Genomic DNA, 22,423 nt, shown 5'->3' with positions numbered 1-22,423 from the left:
CATAATGCTTTGTGTTACCTTGGGTAAGGCCCAAAGGCTTTAATCCCTACGAAAAAGATAAAAGTTCTCTAAAAAGACCCTTGACTTTTGCTGTGTTCTCAGTAACAGAGCAATACACAACAGGATAGTATTTCAGTGGGTTCTCTCACCTGGTAGCAGCAGTCGCCTCCTCAGTGAATCCTGGCTCTCTAGACCCACCCTGGAATGATCAGGACTCTGGGCCTCCTGGATTATTGCAGCAGATGGCTCCTGAGAAGCTCCAGTTCTGTCACTCACTTCCTCAGGGAGGGCTGCAGAGCTGCTCTCTAAGTGTGCGTCTGCTCTTCCTTCCTTATCACTTGCAGAATGGTCAGGATCTGGATCCAAGGGTTCTTCACCCAGACTTTCTGAAGGGACGTGATGCCCTTGTTCTCCATCCTGAAAACTCTGGTTGTTCTCATGCTCTGTTTTATCCTGTGGATAGTCCCCCAAATTTGTTTCATCTGGACTTTCTGATTTATCAACTGTATCTGCACTTCCTGGATATATTGTCTCTATCTCTTGGTGGTCTTTGTTAAGACCAGAGGCAGGGCGTGGAGTCTGAGCTTCTTCAATGGTACTTGCTGTGACTGTGGTCTTCTGTGCCTGAGAATTTATTGACAGATCATTTTCCAAATCCTTTTGAGAGTCTATGAGACAAAAATGTATAATTTTTAATGAAAAATAATTTCCTATATTTTTGTACTTTAACAAGGTCCCTGATTAATAATATCTATATAGATTTTCATGGTATACAAGGCACTCTTCCTAAACATTATGTCTCCTGGCTCCCTCTAAAGGTGATTAAAACAAATTTATTATCATGTTAATAAATTCAACAAATAATGCTAATATAAAACAATTCTGAGTGACAGAACCAACTTTTCAATATATTAAATATATCTTCTTCCCTAATGAAAGGCAATGATCATCAATGGCAGCTAAAACCATTATGCAAAAGGCTGATGGGGAATTTTATAATGGATGAACCAGACTGACAACTGCTAAACCCACTGATCAATCAACATCACAAAAACAAGGAAAAACCAGATGTCATTAACCTCCCAATACAATGAACTAAGAAGTACACTAGACCACCTGTTAAGTATTCTTCCCAAACAACTGAACTGGAATCTGATAAAGCTTCTAGAACTACAAGCTTCTAAGAAATATACGGATAAAGAAATATACTAAATTATGCCTCAAGAATGTAATCTGCAAAACCCAGAATGGGCAAATTTCAAGAGACAAAAGACTGCGTTTCTTTAATAATGGCAAGAAATAAAAATAAATGGCAAGAAAAGGGAAGAAAAGGAGGGGTAACCTATGGATTGAGATTCAAGAGACACATCAAACAAATACAATGTGGACCACAATGTTTAAATCCAATTTAGAATAAACCAACCATTAAAGAAACATGAGACAATCAAGAATATCTGAATGCCAGATATTTTGATGATACTAACGAATTATTTTCATCTTTTTAGGTATGATAAAAGTATTATGATTATGTTTTTTAAAAAGAATCCTCATCTTTTAGAGATACATATTCAAGTTATTTATGGGTAAAATTATAGGATGTCTAGAATTTGCCTCAGTTAGATGATATGGGGAACACAGAAGTGTGGCAGTGTAGATGAATTATAATAGCCATGACCTGAAAGCAGATGAAGCTCTTTAACAGGCACATGGAGGTTCACTTAATCTCTCTACTTTTATATAATGTTCGAATTTTTTTTTTCTTTTTCTGTTTTTGAGACAGGGTCTCGTTCTGTTGCCCAGGCTTGAGTGCAGTGGCACAATCATAACTCACTGCAACCTCAAATTCCTGGGCTCAAGTGATCCTCCTGCCTCAGCCTCTAGTGTAACTGGAACTACAGGCACACACCACCACACCCAACTAATTTTTTAAAAATATTTTTGTAGAGGCAAGGTCTCTAGCTATTTTGCTTGGGCTGGTCTCGAACTCCTGGCCTCAAGCTATCCTCCCTCCCTGACCTCCCAAGTGCAAGGATGGATTACAGGCATGAGCCACTGAGACAGCCAGAAATTTTCAATAAGATATTTTGGTTATGTTTTTAAAAAAACAATCTATCTTTTGGAGATGTAAGCTAAAGTACTTACAAATAAAATAAAATGATATTATGTCTTGGATTTACATTAAAATAATCCAGGGCAGGCAACAAGATCAGCATTGTTATTGGTAATAGCTGAAGTTGGATATTGAGTACATGGAGGGTTCATTATACTGTTCTTTTATAACACTTAAAAACTTCCATAGTAAAAAGATTTTTTGTTTTTGTGGGTTTTTTGAGTAGGGTGCAAGCTGTGGGGGTGGGCTCGTTTCACTATATTGCCCAGGTAGGTTGTGAACTCCTGGGTTCAAGCACTCCTCCTGCCCCGGCATCCCCAGCAGCTGGGGACTACAGGCACGAGCCACTGCACCCAGCCAATAAAAAGATTTTTATTTTTATTTTTTTTGAGACAGAGTCTCACTCTGCTACCGGGCTAGAGTGCCATGGCATCAGCCTAGCTCACAGCAACCTCAAACTCCTGGGCTCAAGCAATCTTCCTGCCTAAGCCTCCCAAGTAGCTGGGACTACAGACATGTGCCACCATGCCCGGCTAATTTTTTCTGTATGTTTTTAGTTGCCCAGCTAATTTCTTTCTATTTTTTAGTAGAGACAGGGTCTTGCTCTTGCTCAGGCTGGTCACAAACTCCTGAGCTCAAACGATCCACCCACCTCAGCCTCCCAGAGTGCTAGGATTACAGGCGTGAGACACCGCGCCCAGCCAAAAAGATTTTTAAATACATGTCCTTTCTCCTCTGAAAAATCTATTTTGTATTTTACCTATATCTCTTATATATACATATAAGCAGGATAAAGAAATTAAATTTCACTCTTACCTGTAACTGAAACATCCCCTCTAAATATAGCACAGTTTTTTTTTTAATTTTATAGATCTAAAGATCTACCAGCTTTTTAAAAGATGCATTGTATTTTTCCAATATTATAGGTCCCTACTATTGGAGTCTCTAAAACAATTATCTTCCTTATAATTAGGGCCTGCTATTATAGTAAAATTCAGTAAATATTAAAGAATAATAACACAAATTAATCTACTGAATTAGCTTTTTTACTTCAAAACTTCAGGTTCAGTCATCAGAGATTCTCTCTCTTAGCACAGCCTATTTTCCTGCAGCACAAATGTCAGTGCTGCACAAACTAGTCTTACCCTCTTGAGGCTCCCTAAATCCACTGTCAGTCATGTTTGTGTTCTATGTCTTCAGAATTTGGGGTAGTTTTTTCAGTGTCTGATTTTCCTTGTGAAGATATCTTGTTTTCTTCTTGTCCCAAGTCCCAACAGACTCATGCTTCCAGGGGACCCAGGAAACAAGGCATACACACAGTGACTAAAATAAAATGAAAAAAATTAAATCACTTTTTATCCATACAAGGGGGAAATGCCAATTTCAGCTTTATTAAATCTGTTTAGTTTGAGGAATATTTCCTTTCTGAAACTTTTTTAGTAAAGAAAAACTGCTTTCCAGTGTCATGAGGTTCATACTCCAAATAGTAGACAAAAAAAAAAAGATACAGACTATTATTATCCTTGCATGGACATCATAATCTCCTAATACATTCCAGTATAGTTGAAAGAGAATAAAAAATAAGATCAGGTATCCAGAATCGTAAACAGAATAGCCTGAAATGGAAGTTAAAAAAAAAAAAATTCTAAGATTAGAATTTAAGTCACTGCTGTGACAATCACTGTATATTTCCTTTATATCTTTGATTTCTTTCCCATATAATTTTCTCATAGTCTGCCTATCAGAGGCATTCACTTATTAACAAATAACAATGCACAGGGGCTGCCTTGAGGTACTAGGAAATACACATTTGGACTGCCACCTTCATGGTTTTCTGTAAGTATCTTCTGGTAAAATGTGGAGACAGAGATCCCTTTATACAATGTCTTTTTATACAAGTCTCCAAGAAGACAGATAAAGAAAAATTATGAGGTTTATACAAAAAAAAAATCAAAATCAGAAGTAATTTATAAGCAATAAAAACTGAGTATCATTTTATAGTTAAATCTTATTTTTTGTCAAAAACAAACTGATAAGTTACTTAACTTTCACTGCCTATAAAAATAAGATTAAGGATTGCTATGAGGACTGAAACACAAAAATCCATATTTAAGAGCTTTGTGAAGTGTTACATTTTTTTGATAGCCTAGCTGAGGGGATAGCTAACTAGCCTTCTTTGTGTTTTTCTCACAGTACTCTTGGGTAAAATTAAATTTTAGCAATTAAAAATTCTGATCCCAAATGCCCAGCACAGGACCTAGCGTATAGTAGGAACTCCATATTTTAATTTAAAGGAATATAAAAAATGAATGAATGAATAGTGACGGTATATGTAAACTGGGAGGAGTTAAGGACAGACCCTTCTTTCTGGTGGTGTGAACACTTAGGAATGCCTCAAATTTGGAGAGTTCCTTGTCATCTCTTTTAGATTTGGATGAATCTAAAAATTGAGTGAAAGAACCCATACATAAAAGTGTACATCAAATGATTCCATTTACATGAAGTTCTAAAATAGGCAAATGATTACGATCAAAAGTAATAGAAAACAGATTAGTGGTTACTGGAGGAAGGAGTATGGATTGGAAAACAGCAAGGAAACCTTTATGAGGTTATGAAGTGTTTCATCTTTACTGAGGTGGTGGTTCCATTTGTCATAAAACTTAAAATCTGTTCGTATATTGTATGTAGATTATCCTCAATAAACTTTATTGAAAACAAACAGAACTGAATGCTTTCAAGAATGTGATTATTTGGTTACGAGGTTAAAATAAAAAAGAATCAACAAAGGAGCCAGAACAGGTATTTCTATAATCTTACAAATGCTTGACATATACCTTTCCTGTCACAAACCACACATCAATCCTGTAGCCCACTTCATTTAGACTCTTTGAAACGTATCATCACTGTTCACTGTTCCAGAGGCAGGTCAATCTTCTGAACAGTATCAAATCCCTATCAGGAAATGTGTTTATTAGGAACCTGAGTGCTGGACTGTATAATGGAAGTGAGGCAGAGCCTCAACCTGATGGAAAATGGAGTTGTTGGGACTTTTTGTAGCTGTAGAAAAAAATCATTCCATAACCATGTCTGAAAAAAGATACCTTTGATGGTATCTTTTGCAATAAGGATCTGATGAAGACCTGTGGGCTGCACAAAAGACACTTATTTTAGTGAATCCCTTACAAGTTCAATTGTGAAATGTTGGTTTTCAGTACCCCATATGTGGAGGTGATAAAGATTGATTTTTCTACTTAAAAAAATTTAACCTCATCAATGTCATCTCCACTTCCCTGTGACCCTGAAATCTGCAACAAAACTTGCATCCTTTTGTTTTAATTGTCTCCATCAGGGCTTGTAACAGGTTAAAGCCATAGGGTTTTATTCTCCATTTATGGAGAATGCACTAAATTGTAGGCTGAGGGATATGCTTTGCTTAATTCGATTTCCTAGAACTTCTCTAAAGAGGGACACAAATTTGCCTCACTGTTTCCTCTGCAAACGTGGATGCCCGTGCTCCTTTAAAATTTACCCTTTCTGCTTCATTTCACTGGACAACAGTAAATGCTTTAACAATCTAGTAGGTGCCACTGTGTGGTATACTAAACGCCCTTCTCACAGCAGTCACATAACCAAGTTCAGGAGTCTCCAACATATAAAATTAAGTGTTCTAACAGTACCTGCAAATTAATACATATTACATGCTTAAATATGAATTTGATACTAAGAAAGTTTTGAAAGTATTCCATTCTTTCACTGTGTGCATTGTTTATATATAAATTTATAATAAAAAGTAAACATATAAATGGAAAGGGTACACATTAACTTCCATTTAGTGCTTGCTTCTCCAAGGAACAAGCAGATTTCAGTAGTATATGTAAAGTTTCTTAAAAAATAAAAAGAACTGAGGTTAACTATGGGAAAATGTTAATGTAGTTTAGATCTAGGTACACAGATGCTTGTTATTCTCTGCATTTTTCTGTATCTTTGATGTAGATAATGATTTTTAAAAATGAGTAATAAAATATATTAGGCTCTGTAGGAAAAGTATGAAAAGGAAAGGCCTGGAATGGTAACTCTTGGAGCCCACATGCTATGACCTCACACTACAGAGGTACACTTCCACCACAGCCTCCTATACATTTTGTCACAACCAGCTGGGAGAATACAGGACAAGGAAAAGCTGTCTGTGAGACAAGATCAGGGCTGAGAGAGCAGCGGGACCTTACCCATTCTCCACTCCATCCTGTAAACTGCTAGTGTTGCCATGGGACCGAGCAAAAAGGAGAGAAGAAAACCTAGGGAAAACCTGGGGGGAGAAAGGAGTAGGTATCAGGAAGCACAAAGATTTAATTTTTTTTAATAGAGGAGGTAATTATAATTGTAGCAACTAAGAAAATCAAAAAAGAATCATTAATTCCAGGATGATAATTTAGATGTAAATGCCATCATGACTAATGTAGGTAGTAAGGGTACAAGTATTTATCTTTTTTTATTTTTAAACACTTTTATTTTAGTGAATGATGCCATTTTTGGCTCCAGGGATAAAAAGAAACATATCTTGACCCTCAAACAATTTACAATCCTGCTGTGGAAAGAAATAACATATAAAGCATACACAACTATAAAATCTAATATTTATTGAATGCCTTCTTCATGCCAGGCAGCATTCAAAGCACTATATATTAACTTTATTTTACAGATAAGGAAATTGAGATCTAGAAAGGTTAAGAACCTTACCAAAGAACACACAACTGCTAAGGGCAGAGTCAGGATTTGAACTCAGGTAGTCTGGCTGTGGGACCTAAGCTTTTAACCATGACGCCTTAAAAAAGCTTATATTAAACACTCTACAAAGCACTCTGACTATGGAATACTTAAATCTAGCTTTTACTTGTGACTCTAGCACGTATGACCTGAGTAAACTGGCACATATCCTTCAACTTTTCTCAACCTGCTTATTTCAGTGCTGTGGAAAGTCTCAAGCGATATAATAAATCATACAGCAATTACATCAACTATAATTAAGATTTTAAATGGACCTAAAAAATACGACAAGGATCTACCTTGGGTCCATCTATCCCTCCAGGCCTGTTGATCCTTATACCTAAGACCATCTGACACAATACAGGCTCAACCTCAGTCCCCAAAACAATCTTGCCCTTCATTGGGAGAGATTTAACACGTTTTTAAATAATTCAGCACCACATTCTAACAACCGGCTTTAATCCCTGTTCTAAGACTCTACATTATTTCCTAGTTCTAACATTTGCCTTCTTGCCCTGTACCTTTCCTAGTCCTACAGATTTACTATGTGCTACTATGTGAGATTGGTATATGCTAACACATTTAAACCTCACAGCAGTGTAAGGTAGGTATTAAGAAAATAGAGAGAGAGAGGTTAAAATGCCCAGAGTCATTTAGTAGTGTCAGAATTAGAATACAAATCTAGCTAGTGGCAAGGTCATTATTTTTCCTCTACAAAAAGTAGTTTTCAAGCTATGTCCCCAAAATTCCATGGAGAATCAAGGGTTCCCACGGGAGATTAAAGAGATGAAAGGACTATGGCTCGTCCCACTTTTACAGACAGCTATGGCATGCAGATTGCCACACAGTGTTTGGATGCCATGGACTTACATTTGCCTGCGCTTTCTCTTCCTATAACTTACTGATGAATCTTACCTCAGCCACCCATACCCCATGAGAACCCCCACCTTTTTGGCAGATGTATTTTCTTTTCAGTCTGCCCCCAGTATGTTTCCATTAATGCTTCCACTCCCAGGTCTGCCATAAAATAACAGGAAGTAGTTATAATGGTCATTTTAGAAATGCTACCATTATGTATATTATCAATTCTTCCACACTATAAAAATTGAGACTAATATGACTTACACAATTTAAAACACCAGATAAGCCCTAGACCATTTGTTCTTAGAATTACTTTTAACAACACAGTACTTATATTTTAGTAAAATTCATTATTCATATCAACTATGGAGTATTCTAGAATCTGCAATATTTTAAGCCACGTGAAGTCATACTAAAAAAATCTAAGCTGAAAAGCTGCAAAGCCATCCTAAATTTTCTCCTTTGCTCAGTTTTATGATGCTAGTTTTTGAGAACTAACCTTGTAACATGCATGCCAATATAATCATGTTTGAAGGCAAGGTACCCTTAATATTAAAATTAATATTTTTGATCCCTTTCTCTTGCCTATATACTCACGTAGCTTATGACACCAAACAGAACTGTCTGTGAGGAGGGCTAGAACAGTTCTGATTAGTTTAATTAATGAGAAAAATATGACTGTGCTATGACCTAAAATATTGACAGTGATCTTCAGTCTGACATGAAACCTCTTTACATGTCACCAGCACAGGAAAGTATGACAAATATTACTACCTTGCAGTACTGACTCTCAGCTCCCATTCTTTCAAGCCAGATAAGTAAACACTATGGATGTGCTACTACAGTGTTTCTCAAAGTATGGTCCATAGAGCACCTGCATAAGAATCTCCTGAGGTGCTATTTATAATATGCAGATTCCCGGGCCCTACAAACCACCTAAGGAATCAAAATATCTATAGTAAACCAAGAAATCTACATTTTTTAATAAGCTCTCCAAGGTACTGCTTAGGTATTGATTTGAGAAATCAATGGTATAAGTCCTTTTAAATTGACCTTACTATTTAAAGGAGAGATTGGTTAAAATAAAGACCTTTTCTCTATTTTGCTGTTTAAAATATCACACATATATAATGTGTTTCTTAGTGTGTCCTTGTAGCATCAGCATTGTCTAATAATTGAAAAAATTTGGGAGACAATAATATTGATCACAATACAGTCCTCAAAAGCACTATCTCAAAGTAAATTTTTACTTTATAGGAAGAGCTTTAGCATAGTGAAGGAGTTCTTAATTAATGGTTAATGACAAACTAACTAGTCTTTACTCAATTTAGCAGCCCACACAGTTTATTTAGCAATATAACAGGAGAGAGCCTCCATCATGATAGACATAAGGCAAGTACACGGTGGATCTCTGGGGTACACTCTTTATACAGGCCAACAAATAACTTAAGGTCTCACAACATGTGGCAAGTATGATTTATTGCATTCCAACAGTCATTCATTTCCCACTTCTCTCTACCTAAAAGAGCCCTGATTTTATCAATGGAGGCAATGCACCCTACCCAGGCAATACTAATCCTGGTCCCCTCTGCCAAGCTTTCCCAGGTTCCCTTGTGAACCAGTACCTTCTAATGAGACGTTAAGAAGAAACCTGCTATGAACTCTGGGGAAAGACTTTATTCCCAAATAAAAGATAGATTTGAAAGGAAAAAGCCTTTTGCTTCCTACTTCTAACCTTTTCCTGGGATTAAAATATCTGGTGCAACAAGCCATATTTACTCATTGAAGAAACCACCATAAGGATAAAAAGCAAACATGACAAGGATCCCAGGGAAAGACAGAAAGAATTTGGGTCCTTGATAACATTGTTGAGGTAATATGCTAGCACTAGATACCTAGCATCTTAAGTGTAATTTAAAAATTGTTCAGTGGCCTCTGAGTTGTTTTCAATAACTTTTTCTAAGTTGCTTAACCCCAAACTCTGGTTCCATGATTTTTATGAACAAGAAAAATCCAGAATGTGGCCAATGTTCAGCAAGACCTTCTTAGTTCTAAGAAAGATGCTTCCCCTAGACTGCTCATAATACATATAGAGTCAGGCTCAATAATTCCTTTCGTCATGTATCTCATACAGGTGCTTTTCCATTTCTAGGGGAGGACATTGTAAATTCACTCATCACGAAGGTCAGTCTTTGTTTATGTAGAGCAAAGTGTAGACAGGTGGCATATTTCTGCATGTTTTTACATAACCTATGCATGTGTTACCTAATACAATGTGACTTCTCTGACAGTGACCAGTTATCAATGTCACAGCCATGCTGATGATGGGCCAGAGTCAATGATGAATAAATGGTTATACATGAATACATTTATATACAAACACACACACACACACACATACCATCACTGATCAATGTATAAGATGTGGAATTTAGAACATAGTTCTTATTAAAATTTACTGGAATAATCTAGGATCCAGCTTCAATGAGAATGCTTTCCCACAAAAGTTACCCTTAGAAATGCCACTATGCAGCACAGTATGGGGCCTCCCTTCTAGGATTACTTTATCATTTGTCAATAATTAGGCTGTGGAACTTTTTAGGAGTGGCAAGATAGTTCAAAACACTGCTTATAGGGAATATGGATTAGTCTAGCTCTAGATGAATAGTCGGTCTTGAATATTGACTAAATTCATGCTGAACAAAATACATGTAGGCCACAGAAGCAGGTCCAGCAATTGAAGCAATTCCCCAAAGTAGTGACAATGTGGGTCAGAGTTAGAAATGAGTTATTTTTTCCATCTTCCTTGGACTACTAGCACAAAATCCTCTAGAACTTGATGATTTTGACTGTTGGAGAAGTTATTTGCTTTGGCCAAGTTTTTTATTTAAGGTTTTGTCTGTTCTGGTCAAGATTAACTGTAATGCAGGGTTAAAACCAGCTAGTCTAGAGTCATGTATTCTTTTTCTAACCAGTGGAGGACCCAGAAGAAATGGATGGCAAGCTTTTTCAAAGGTCCACCTGGTGAGATTTTGGGGAGCCCATTCAAGTGGGAAAGACCACGGAAGAACAAGGCTTCTATTAGCAGGATTATCAGGATAACACTCAGGGCAATAATCAGCTCTGTTAATACGGTCTAAGAATACTTGGTAACATTCATTTTCGACAAGTTCAGTTTGGTACAACCAATGGCCTAGTTCTAAACTAGGGAACCACTGTTGTCCACAATCAGGGCAATGTGAATTATCTGAGAACATCTGGATCTAGAAAGACAACACAGGGAGCAATGTAACAGCAAGAGGCAACAATGACAAAGAGAGACACCAAAATAACCAGTCCTAATACAGGTTTGGTTTAGCAATTTCTCAGTTCAATCAACATTACTTGGAGAGGGCTAAATTTGGCTTGCACCTCTGTGCAATTCTTCAAGATTTCGTTGTCTATTTTTCACTCAATTGCAACTCAGTCTCTGAACTCAGGGACCAATCCAGTCTATAAGGTTATCAGTCATTTATAATGTTATTAGTCACTTACTAGCAGCACAGATCTCAGAATAGCTCCTTCAAATCCCAGCTTTTCAAGAAGAGATAGGCTTTAGGCTAAATTAGTTATTATTTTTTTGTTGTTATCAGCTGGTGGTGGTGTCACACAGAGGCACTTGGCTTACTCTTTCTTGGTAAGATTATGTCTGCTGGCTGAAACAGAGGAGCTGACAGGTCCAATGGATCTTTTGTTGGCGATGGCACCCTTGCCGTTGTGATAAATGGACCCAAGTCTTAAGGCCTTGGCACTTTACAGCGATGTAGGGTGGTCAGGAAAACCTGGCAGAGTCCTCTTGAGCGTAGATCCAATGAAGTCTCTCTTGGGAGGACCTTAATCAGGACCCAGTCACAGAGAAAGAGCTGATGTTGAGTTGGCTGGAGGATCTGGGAATGCGTCACATACCTGTAAATGATAAAACTTCAGACGACTCATATGGGTTTTGCAGTTGCTCACAATATTATTAGAAACATGCATGTAGAAATTATTTGGGTCAGTCAAGGTGGATGAGAAATGTCTCATGGGTTACCCCATGACAATTTAACATAGGTAAAAACCAATTTATCTATTGACAGTTATTCTTATGCTCATATGAGCACCAGGAAGGGTTCTGGATCATTTAAAATTTGTACTAGGACTAGCTTATTTTTTTTTTTAGGACTGTATTTCTTCTACTCCTTTTGCACATTGGGAATAGTAAGTCTGTGTAATCATGTTTAACTTGGTAAAACTTTGAGATCTCCTGTATGTATTTTCTGTGAAATGGGTGCCATAAATGGTATTCCCATAATGTATGGGATAACATTAACAATGACAACTTTTCCCTAATAGGTTTCAGTCCACCTGGGAAAAAGCTTACAAAATTATTAGGTAATATTCTTAAAAGCTAACCATAGGAAGCTGGATGAAATCCTTTTGAACACCAAAAAAGAAAAGAAGAGGGGCAGGTCTCACTGCTCACATTTATCTTTATTGGTTTATGTACACTGTCAGTTTGAGAAGGCAAGTAAGGCATAGTCCTGAGCAGTTCTGAGCTATTCTTGGAAAATAAATAGTAAATCAGTTAGAATGTACAGATGCCATCATCGTCTTTGTACTCCCCTTCATGACACTGAATGTAGTATGCAAACAAGGTGGGGCAGCAGGATGTATGAAACAACTAGATGGTCACCTACGGTGTATCACAGATTATCAGATTAAAATATATACCCTGACTTTTTACAGTGTTCTTTTTATAAATTCTGAGAATCAACACTGTGAGAGTAATAAGGCACATAGGAAGGGTGTAGGTGTTAAAACTGTATAAAGATATGGCCTGAAAAACAATAGTTACAGCCTTAGTTGTGGTCAGCCAAAGCATTTTCCTTATAAATTATTAATAATAGCTGTGACTCTCAGATTTTAAGATGGCAAGTTTAAAAGTCAACTGAAGAGCCTCTGACAGTGCTACAACGTGGGGCTCACGTTTTGATGGGTGCCCCAGAGGAGGTGAAATAGTGCATATACTGATGTGTTTTTTGAGGTTAGGTAACAATGTGTGGGTGAGGGCTACCAATTCAGCTCCTCAGGCATAGTGGAGAAAAAGTAGGGTTCTTGACTCAATGACCTTATACTCGGTGGTGATAGCATAGGACGTAATAGATTTCCTGAGGGTCTGCTGACAAGAGTCACCAGAGTAAAAGTTTCAGCTGCTGAATTAAATCTTGGCTGCCTAGTCATGGTATATAGATAGATGATGAATAAAACCCCCACAACTGTGGAACTCACTAAACACAGACGACGAAAGTAAAGCTATATGAGTAAGTCTGACATTTAAAAGGTCAAATTTTGGATTTTTAGAGTGATATCAGGGAAATGCAAATATTATTTCATATCCACCAGACTAGCAAACATTAACAAGTTTGACTAAGGGGATTTGCCATACTATAGAAACCACCCCTCCCCCAGGACTTCATTGGCAGGAGTCAAGAGAAAGCCCTCAAGTTCCAAGTGCTCAGAATAACTCCATCCCTCCCCCAACTTTCATTTCTCCAACTTCAAGAGTCAAGTAAGCACCAGAGCTCAAAGCATTCCTGAATCACGAAAACTCCACTATTCTGTATGTTCCAGACAAGACAACCCCTCTCCTGGGTCCTTCAAACCACTATAGGCAAGAGCCAAAAGGCGACCCCAGAGCTCCAAGTGCTCAGAGTACCAACACCCTTTAATGGCCTCTTTTTCACAAACTCTTTAGCCTTATCACTTCTGAATGAGCAGTGAAGAGAAGGGCACCTGGAAATGCTCCTGGCAAAATTCCCAAATGCCACCCCCACCCCAACATTCACAGCTTCAATACCATTATCTACTTGAAAGCATCAGGACCAATCTCATACCTGCATCTATTCATGTCATCCCACAGGAAGCCCAGGACTTCCTAGTTATATTTCATCCCCTTAGCCTCTAATCACTCACATGGTTCTAAGAGCAGTGAGACAACATCCACTCCCCCTGCTTTATTTTTTTTTTCCATAAACACATACCACTTTGCTATATTACACATTTTAGCTATTTTTCTCCACTAAAATATAAACTCCCTGAGAGCAGGATTGTCTTTTTATTTACTGCTACAAATGTCCAATAAATATTTCTTGAATGAACAAAAGGCAAAAAGAAAGCACAACTTAAATCCTTACATTCTTAAGACAGAAGTGTGAATTAGTACAACCACTTTTGGAATTAATTTGGCATTATCTAGTATAGCTCAAGAGGTGCATTTCCTATAACTCAGCAATTCCATGCTTAGGCATACACCCTACAGAAACTTACATATGTGCATTTGAAAACATGAATAAAAATATTCATGGTAGCACTGTGTAATAGCAAAATAATAGCCAGAATGTCCATAAACAATAGAATGGATAAACTGAGGGATTGCCATACAATGAGACACTGTATATATAGACATAGATGAAACTCAAGAAAGTTGAGCTTAAAAAAAAAAAAAAGTATCAAAAGGAAAAAAATACACACACGTGCACTTTTTTTTTTTTTTTTTTTGAGACAGGGTCTTGCTCTGTCACCCAGGCTGGAATGCAGTGGCACCATCATAGCTCACTTCAGCCTCAAAATCCTGGGCTCAAGCAATCCTCCTGCCTCAGCTTCCTGAGTAGCTAGGACTAGAGGAGCACACCACCATACCTGGATAATTTTTAAATTTTTTGTACAGACGGCGGTCTCACTATGTTGCCCAGGCTGGTCTTAAACTTTTGGCCTCAAGAGGTCCTCCCAAAGTGCTGGCATTACAGGCATGAGCCACCGTGCCTGGCCAATGCACACATTCTTAAACCTTCCACTTACATAAAGTTTCAAAAGCATGTAAAATTAATATATTGTTTAGGGATAAATATGCAACAAAGCTAGAAAGAAAAGAAGGATAAGCCCAGAACTCAAGATAATTATTACCTATGATGAGAGAGTAAAGTGGATGGGATGGGGAGGGCATCCAAAGAATTTCAAAGATAACTTGTAATTTTTTTTTCTTTAACTGGGTGGAGGTACAGCTTACAGCATCTCTATTCAGTACTTTATAATTTAAAAAAAAAAAGTAGTGTGGAAACAGCAACAGGATAGAAGACATTAATAAGCAAAACCAAACTTTCTCATCGTGCACAAGAGTAGCACCAGATAATTTGCTCAGAGGCAAAGCAGGTGACCGATATATTGCGATAAAGAGAAGCCCTACAGAAAATATGGCTCTTTGTTTTTCTCATAAAATGGTAAGCAACCATCTCTTCATAGAAATAAGGCAAAAGGGGCTACCTAATGCCGGTATGAAAAAAACAGTTTATCTTGGCATTCGCCTTGAAGGCATGAATCTTTGTATAGGGAAGTTGCTACTTCATATGGCACCTTTGTGCAGACTGGAAAAAGGCACCTTTCCTACAGGCAAGATGCAGCCCAGAGAACCTCACTTGGCCAGGTATTCAACAACACACAATAACCTTCTGTCTGTTAGACAATAATACTTAACAATAGCTAACATTTATTTAAGGAATGCCATTTTCTATTCTAAATACCTTATGTGTATTAACTCATTCTTTACAAGAATCCAACAAGGGATCATTATCTCTATTTTACAGTTAACAAAACAGAGTTAAGCAATTTGCCCAATATCATATAGGCAGTTGTACAGAAGTCAGATTTAAATTCAGGCAGACTGGTTCCAGAGCCTGTACTCTTAACCATTATGAAGATACTGCCTTTCTGATGCAGTGACAGTTAAGCTTTAGAAAGCCCTTTCATAAGCTGTTTGCAAAGCCAAAGGATATTCCTAAACTGTGTTTATATACTGGGGGTGGGGGTGGAAGAAATCACCCCTCAATTTTCCACTTCCACACACAAAAAAAAAATGCAGGATAAGTTTCAAAGAAGTCCTGAATCCCCTGAAACATATAAAAATCTTTATGTATATACATGCATTTTTCCCAGAAAGACAGTATATACTCTTAGACTCTCAAAGGAATCTGAAGTGATAGAGGACCATTAGGCATCAATGGTTCCTAATCATTTTACAATCAAAGACAACTTTTATTCCTAGCACTTCCTTGCATCTCATTTTGAAAGATGACTAACAATTTGCACTCTTGTAATAATTTCGTTTTTTCATTTTTATTAATCAGACATGTAGATTTACCAGTGAGAACTTCTAATAAACCAAAAAACTAGTGTTACTAGCCTTGGTTTATAAACTTTCAATATTTTAAATTAGAGATACTATTCTGCATGCCTACAACACAAAGTTGGAAAGACTTAGGTATCCTGAAATTTGCTTCCATCCTCAACTTCATTAGCTTAAGTCAAAAGCAGCTGATTTAAGGTAAATATATGTCTATCATTAGGCTTTCAGAAATGCAAAATACCCTGAGAACTACCATTACTCTGATTATTAACCATAACTGTTTAAGTTATCTGAGAAAACTACCCAATGTCAAGTACTATGGATACGGAGAGAACAATCTTTCAGGACTTCTAGTTGTCTAGGGAATCCAGATTGAACCAGTGATTTAGGTGAAAGCTAAGGGCTTTTAGATGGATATAAAAAAGATTACCTGTAGACAGCCTGGGCAATAGGGAGATCCCATCTCTACAAAAAATTTAAAAATTAGCCAGGTGTGGTGGTGCACCTGTAGTCCTAACTACTCAGGAGGCTGAGGTAGGACTGCTTGAGTCCAGGACTTCGAGACTGCAGTGAGCTATGATTGCGCCACTGCACTCCAGCCCATGCAAAAGAATGACATCCTGTCTTAAAGGAAAAAAAAAAGAGAGAAAAAAAGATCACCTGTACAGAGAGATCACAGGAAATTTAAGAAGGCCCACAGAAGAAGCTGGAATGCCTGTATTAATTTTTAATTAAGTTTTTTTTTTTTTTTTTTAGAGACAGGGTCCCAGACTAGACTTGAACTCCTGCCTCAGCCTCCTGAGTAGCTGGGATTATAGGCGCATGCCACCTATATTTTCAAACAAACATTCTGCCAAAAACAATGGGCAAAAACCAAAGTTTTAGGAGTCTCCCTACCACACAAATGCTATACAAATGCTATACAATTGGAACTTTTGTTTCTGAGAACTAAAGTAAATTTAAGATTCTTTCTGAAATTTTATTAGAAAAGGCTGGGCGCGGTGGCTCACGCCTGTAATCCTAGCCCTCTGGGAGGCCGAGGCGGGTGGACTGCTTGAGCTCAGGAGTTTGAGACCAGCCTGAGCAAGAGCCAGACCCCGTCTCTACTAAAAATAGAAAGAAATTAACTGGACAACTAAAAATATATAGAAAAAATTAGCCGGGCAGGGTGGTGCATGCCTGTAGTCCCAGCTACTTCGGCGGCTGAGGCAGAAGGATAGCTTGAGCCCAGGAGTTTGAGGTTGCTGTGAGCTAGATTGACGCCATGGCACTCTAGCCAGGGCAACAGAGACTCTGTCTCAAAAAAGAAAAAAAAAAAAATTTATTAGAAGAAAATTTAGAAAAGAAAACAGCACTTTCACACTAAAACAGAAAATGCAGTTCTACTTAATCCACTGAAATTTACACCCACGAACCATGGCAGTTTTATACATGTTAAATAATTACCTTCTCTAAATATTCTGATTCTATTTCATTCTTTCCTGAATGGATGTTAGTAAGTAAACTCAAAGTTGCCTTTGATAAACAAAAATTCTCTTGTTCTTTTTAGTGGTAGCACAACAATTAGTTTCAGACTATGTAAGCATTTGGGTGACTTTTCCAAGCAATATATCCTTTAGACTTCAGCCTGAACCAACTCTTGATAAAAAAATATAAAATAATATCATAGAAATTTAAAAAATAAAAGAGAAACACATAGAAAAAAACAAGTACTTTAAATCCTCTTGCATTCCCATTTTAAATATTTTCCTCTATGTGGTATTACATTCTAAGGCTAATCAATAATCATAGCTGTCTTTTTTGTACGAGATAGTTTCTCTAATCAGTTTCATACACAAAGTGAAATCTTAAGAGCTTCCTATTTCATAACTAGTTCTGAATTTAGATGATGGGAGATTAGGGAGTATGAAAACAAGAAGAATCACTCTTTTTGAATTCACTAATCTAAAATAATTTGTTGAAAATACATTATAAAAAATGCTCCTGAAAAGTCTTCGTTTTGTAAAGAACTACTTTTAATCTGGCAAAGTCTTGAGATCAAGTCTTGAGAGAAGGCATACGGATGACAATATTCAGTACCATTTAGCACACACACAGTTCTCTTGAGAACAGGCCAGTTGAATGAAAACTGTGATCCTAGGTTAGAAAACAGCTGCAGAATGTTCCTTTTCACCCCAAGAACTAACAAACAAAACAGGTATGTAGATGCATTGCTAGCATACTTTGGTGCGGGGCAATGGAGATTGTCCATAAAGGAGAACAAATGATTTAGAAATTTACTCCTACATTTCTATCTGTGTTGTCCTAATGGACCCAAAGTCCATGGTTCAAATTCTACAGTTTAACTTTAAAATACCAGTAGCCAAACCTTTAAGGCTAATAGGCAGTTTTCAACAGTCCAACCCTGTGGCAAGCTTAAGTATTTCTATTACATGTATTAGTTATTTGTGTCTGTGTTTAAAACTAAATTTCTAAGTCTTGCCCACTCTTCTGCACCATATCCACTGTCACAATATCCCACCCAGCATTACTATTTTCACAATTTACCCACTCATTTCCCAGTATTTTCACTAACTGGTAACTTACTCCAGAATTTTAAAAGGAAGTTTGGAAAAGTACACTAGGAACAAAAAGCACTCCAATTACTTCCTTAGGGAACTGTTTTTTTACCTAAGGACTATTCAGATACTATACATACCTTCTCAGTAGACACGTATAGTACCCTTCTTCCTATTACCTTCAAATCCCTTTGACTTTTATCTCTGGTTTAGGCTGACCATGCAGAGCCATTAAGCAATGCACAAAGGATCTAAGAGTTTGCTAAGATTTCCAATGCTGGGTGGCATAACCAATTCCCAGTTTTAGTTCAACTCCCCTGACCACTTTTAGTAGCTACTTCAAGTGAACACATTTTTATGTGTTTTATTTTAAACTTTTTACTTTGAACTAATTTCAGACTTACAGAAAAGCTGCAAAAATAGTGCAGAGTTCCTTTATATCCTTCATCTAGCATCTTATATAATTAAAGTACAATTATCAAAACCAAGAAATTAACATTGGTAAAAGTCAATTAACTACAGGCCATGTTCAAATTTCAGTTTTCCCACTAATGCCCTTTTTCAGTTCCAGGGTCCAATCCAGGATCCCCACATCACATTGCATTTAGTTGCTATTTATCCTCAGTCTTTGCTTGTCTTTTATTACTTTTCCTTGTCTTTGTGACCTTGACACTTTTGAAGAATACTGGTCAGTTATTTTGTAGAATGTCTTCCCAATGAGTTTTTATAATATTATATCATGATTAGAAAGAAAAGGAGATTATGCATTTGGGGCAAGAAGAATAAACATCACATAAATGGTGTTGTAGCCTTCCCACTGCATCGTATCACCGGGTTCATGATGTCCTTGTTTTATTACTGGTGATGTTAACCTTGATCACTTGGTTAACATGATACTTCCACTGTCAAGTTACTATTTTTCCTTTGTAGTTAATAATTATCCTGGGGGAGATACTTTGAGACCATGTAAATATCCTGATTTTCCTCAATCTTTCACTCACTATCATCATAGATGGATTTTGTCTTCAGTACCTACTATGTTGTTGCTAATGGTGGTTTTCTATTTCCTTCTTTCCTTCTATGTTTACTAACTGGAATTCTTCTGCAAGAGTTGTATCTTCTCCCCTACTTATCTATTTATTCAGCTATATCAGTATGGACTCAAATACTTATTTTGAGCATTTTCTTCATTTCAAGCACAAGATGTTCCAGGCTCATCTTGTATTTTCCCTGCCTAGCTCTGAAATCAACCACTTCTCTAAAAAGTTGTGGTTCCTTTAACAAAGAAGATCTGAGTGCTCAATGCTACTGAGGTATAACTGTCAAGTCAGCAATGTGGACAACCACCACTAATATTTGTTTCCTTATTATATTAAACTCATTAGCTGGGAATCATTAGCATCACCTGGAGCTTGCTAGAAATACAAATTCTTGGACCCCAACCTAGACCCACTAGACCAGAATCTCTGAGGGTCTCCTGAAGCAATTTATGTTTGAAGAAATTTGCCAAATGATTCTGGTGTTCACTGTAAAGTTTAAGGAGCACTGCTTTAAAGAAAAGTTAGTTTTCCTTCATTATAAACCCCATGTTCATCTCTAATAAACAAAAAGGGCAAGTTCAGACCTAATAATTTGCCTTGTGCACAAATCATATTTTTACTACTGCAACTAACAAAACTATAGGTGAAAGGCCTCATCCATTAAAGAAGTAAACACTTTCCTATTCTTTATTTTCCTATAAAAGCTGTTAAAAGTCTGGTGGTCTAAGTAGTTATAAACAAAAAAAGGTAGTTATAAAGTATCTTTATACAGTACTTTAAAAAATACTATAAATAATATTACTTTTATACCAAGAGTTGTAAGTCAGCCTCCGGGATCAACTCCTGCCTACGTATATGACCTAACACCCATATAGTGAATCTACAAATACAGAACCCAATACAGCACTATCCTTTAAAGTCAGACTGCCTAGGCCTGAATGACTGCTCCAGCTTCTGACGTGATGAACTCTCTCTATATGCCTTTGGTTTTGTTAGCCACAAAATAGAATAATACTACCTAGATGGAAGAGGTAGTGGGAGGGTTAAATGAGATAATGTGCAACATTTACAACTATGGGCGCACAAAAGAAGTCCTCAAAAACTGTTAACTATTATCATATGAATAGTAAATAAAAGTACAACTACAGGTTTTATTTTTTGGAATGGGGAAGGCAAGTGGAAACTGCACTAAAGGAAAGTTCTGCTGCTGCTTCACAAGTAGATCTTTAAAAAACGCAGAACCAGACATCTCTATTTATATAATTAAAACAAAACCCTCAGAAGTTAATAAACCCATGTTTTAAATTTGACTTCTTGCAAAAATGTTATTACAGGGCCGGGCGTGGTAGCTCACACCTGTAATCCTAGCACTCTGGGAGGCCAGGTGGGTGGATCATTTCAGCTCAGGAGCTGGACACCAGCCTGAGCAAGAGCAAGACCCCATCTCTACTAAAAATAGAAAGAAATTATATGGACACCTAAAAATATATATAGAAAAATTAGCTGGGCATGGTGGCACATGCCTGTAGTCCCAGCTACTCAGGAGGCTGAGGCAGGAGGATCGCTTGAGCCCAGGAGTTTGAGGTTGCTGTGAGCTAGGCTGACGCCACAGCACTCTAGCCCGGGCAACAAAGTGAGACTCTGTCTCAAAAAAAAAAAAAAAAAAAAAAATGCCATTACATTTACATTATGTATAACTATGGTCAAGGCCTGAGGGAAAATATTAAAAATCAAAACAATTTGGTTTGTTGAGGTAGTGTAATTATAGGTGAATTTTCTTCCTGTCTATTATGATTACCAAAATCATGTGTACAGTTTGTATCTGAGTTACAAAAAAATAATTTGCCAACTCCTCTAATGTTAGTAAAGAGGAAAGTAGCCCCAAAAGTAGTAACAGTTCCCATTTACTGAGTCCTTAAAACTATCCCATTTAATACTCCAAACGACCCTATGAATGTCCACTTTCCATAACACTCTTTATTATCCCCAATTGCTCGATTTCTGTGCAAAATTTATGATTTAAAGTACAATTGCCACATTTAATTATCTCTTGTGGGACACAATTTAATATGCAGTTCACAGGATGTAGAAATATTAATGAAACCTAATTAAAATTCTAAATGCAAAACAAAAACAACCATTTCTTTATTCCTTAAATTTTTTTGGAGGTTGTTGAACCTTCCAGTTTATGTGCTTTTGCATTTGGCTTAATGTACAACCTGAAAGTGAAAAAGCAGACAAGCCTCCTCTGAGAAAACTTTCTTCAGGAAATTCAAGTGGCACTTCAAAGAAATGTGGACTTCCATGACTTCTTAAGCAAAAATAAGTTATATACAAGACATAATGCATTATTAAAAATAACCAATAACCCTCAAATAACTAGCTAAATTCTGAAGTTAATTTCTGAATTATCAAAGTTCTCAGGCTAGCACTATTCCTACATTAGGAAGGAAACTAGGTAAAATACCGCTTAAATGAGTCATTCAAGATTACACAATAAACCTGCAGCAAAACTGGTATTAAGTTGTGGACTCTGCACTGATCATAATAAATATTACGGGAGAAAAGCTCTCACTTAAAGTTTTCACAGCAAATTTTATTTTTTCAGACTGTTCTAATCCAAACAAGCACTTCCAAGAACATTTGTAGTTACTCTACCGTGAAGTTCCTTTTCTCATTAAGTGAGTTTTCACCGGCCATTTATATACCAATCATGTGATTAAAAAATAAAACTGATAAATATGGATGGCTGCCACAGCACACAAGGAAAGGATCTCTTACATACATCCAAAATAAAATGTTTTAAAAACCTAAAGACAGGTAAAAGAAACAAAACCAGTATGTTTAATCTGTACAAGATAACTCATTTCTGGATCTGTGTAACAGCATAAAC

General features: G+C 37.0%; 2 protein-coding genes across 5 annotated transcripts in view; both read right to left on the bottom strand.

Annotated features, from left to right (window-relative positions):
- Positions 1–22,423, bottom strand: part of LOC123635247 (torsin-1A-interacting protein 2-like) — a 30,745-nt gene that overhangs the window by 7,726 nt on the left and 596 nt on the right. The window contains exons 1-4 of one of the 4 annotated variants that reach the window (XM_045547238.1): positions 11,270–11,356; positions 6,337–6,416; positions 3,256–3,433; positions 150–668 (exon numbers count right to left, since the gene is read on the bottom strand). In XM_045547238.1, the coding sequence (XP_045403194.1) occupies positions 150–668; positions 3,256–3,289 (553 nt within the window). In that variant the 5' untranslated portion in view covers positions 3,290–3,433; positions 6,337–6,416; positions 11,270–11,356. Of the gene's footprint in view, positions 1–149; positions 669–3,255; positions 3,434–6,336; positions 6,417–11,269; positions 11,357–22,423 lie in introns of those variants that run through there. The other 3 variants (XM_045547240.1, XM_045547239.1, XM_045547241.1) reach the window with 3 other exon arrangements.
- On the bottom strand, positions 9,058–11,276 carry LOC123635248 (torsin-1A-interacting protein 2). The gene has a single exon (XM_045547242.1). It carries the CDS (start codon positions 10,990–10,992, stop codon positions 10,597–10,599), a length of 396 nt encoding a protein of 131 aa, XP_045403198.1. The 5' UTR covers positions 10,993–11,276; the 3' UTR covers positions 9,058–10,596.

This window comes from Lemur catta, chromosome 3 (assembly GCF_020740605.2).
Source record: "Lemur catta isolate mLemCat1 chromosome 3, mLemCat1.pri, whole genome shotgun sequence".
NCBI classification, from domain to species: Eukaryota; Metazoa; Chordata; class Mammalia; order Primates; family Lemuridae; genus Lemur; species Lemur catta.
The sequence above is the reverse complement of the archived record's forward strand: the minus strand, read 5'-3'. Positions and strand labels throughout refer to the sequence as shown.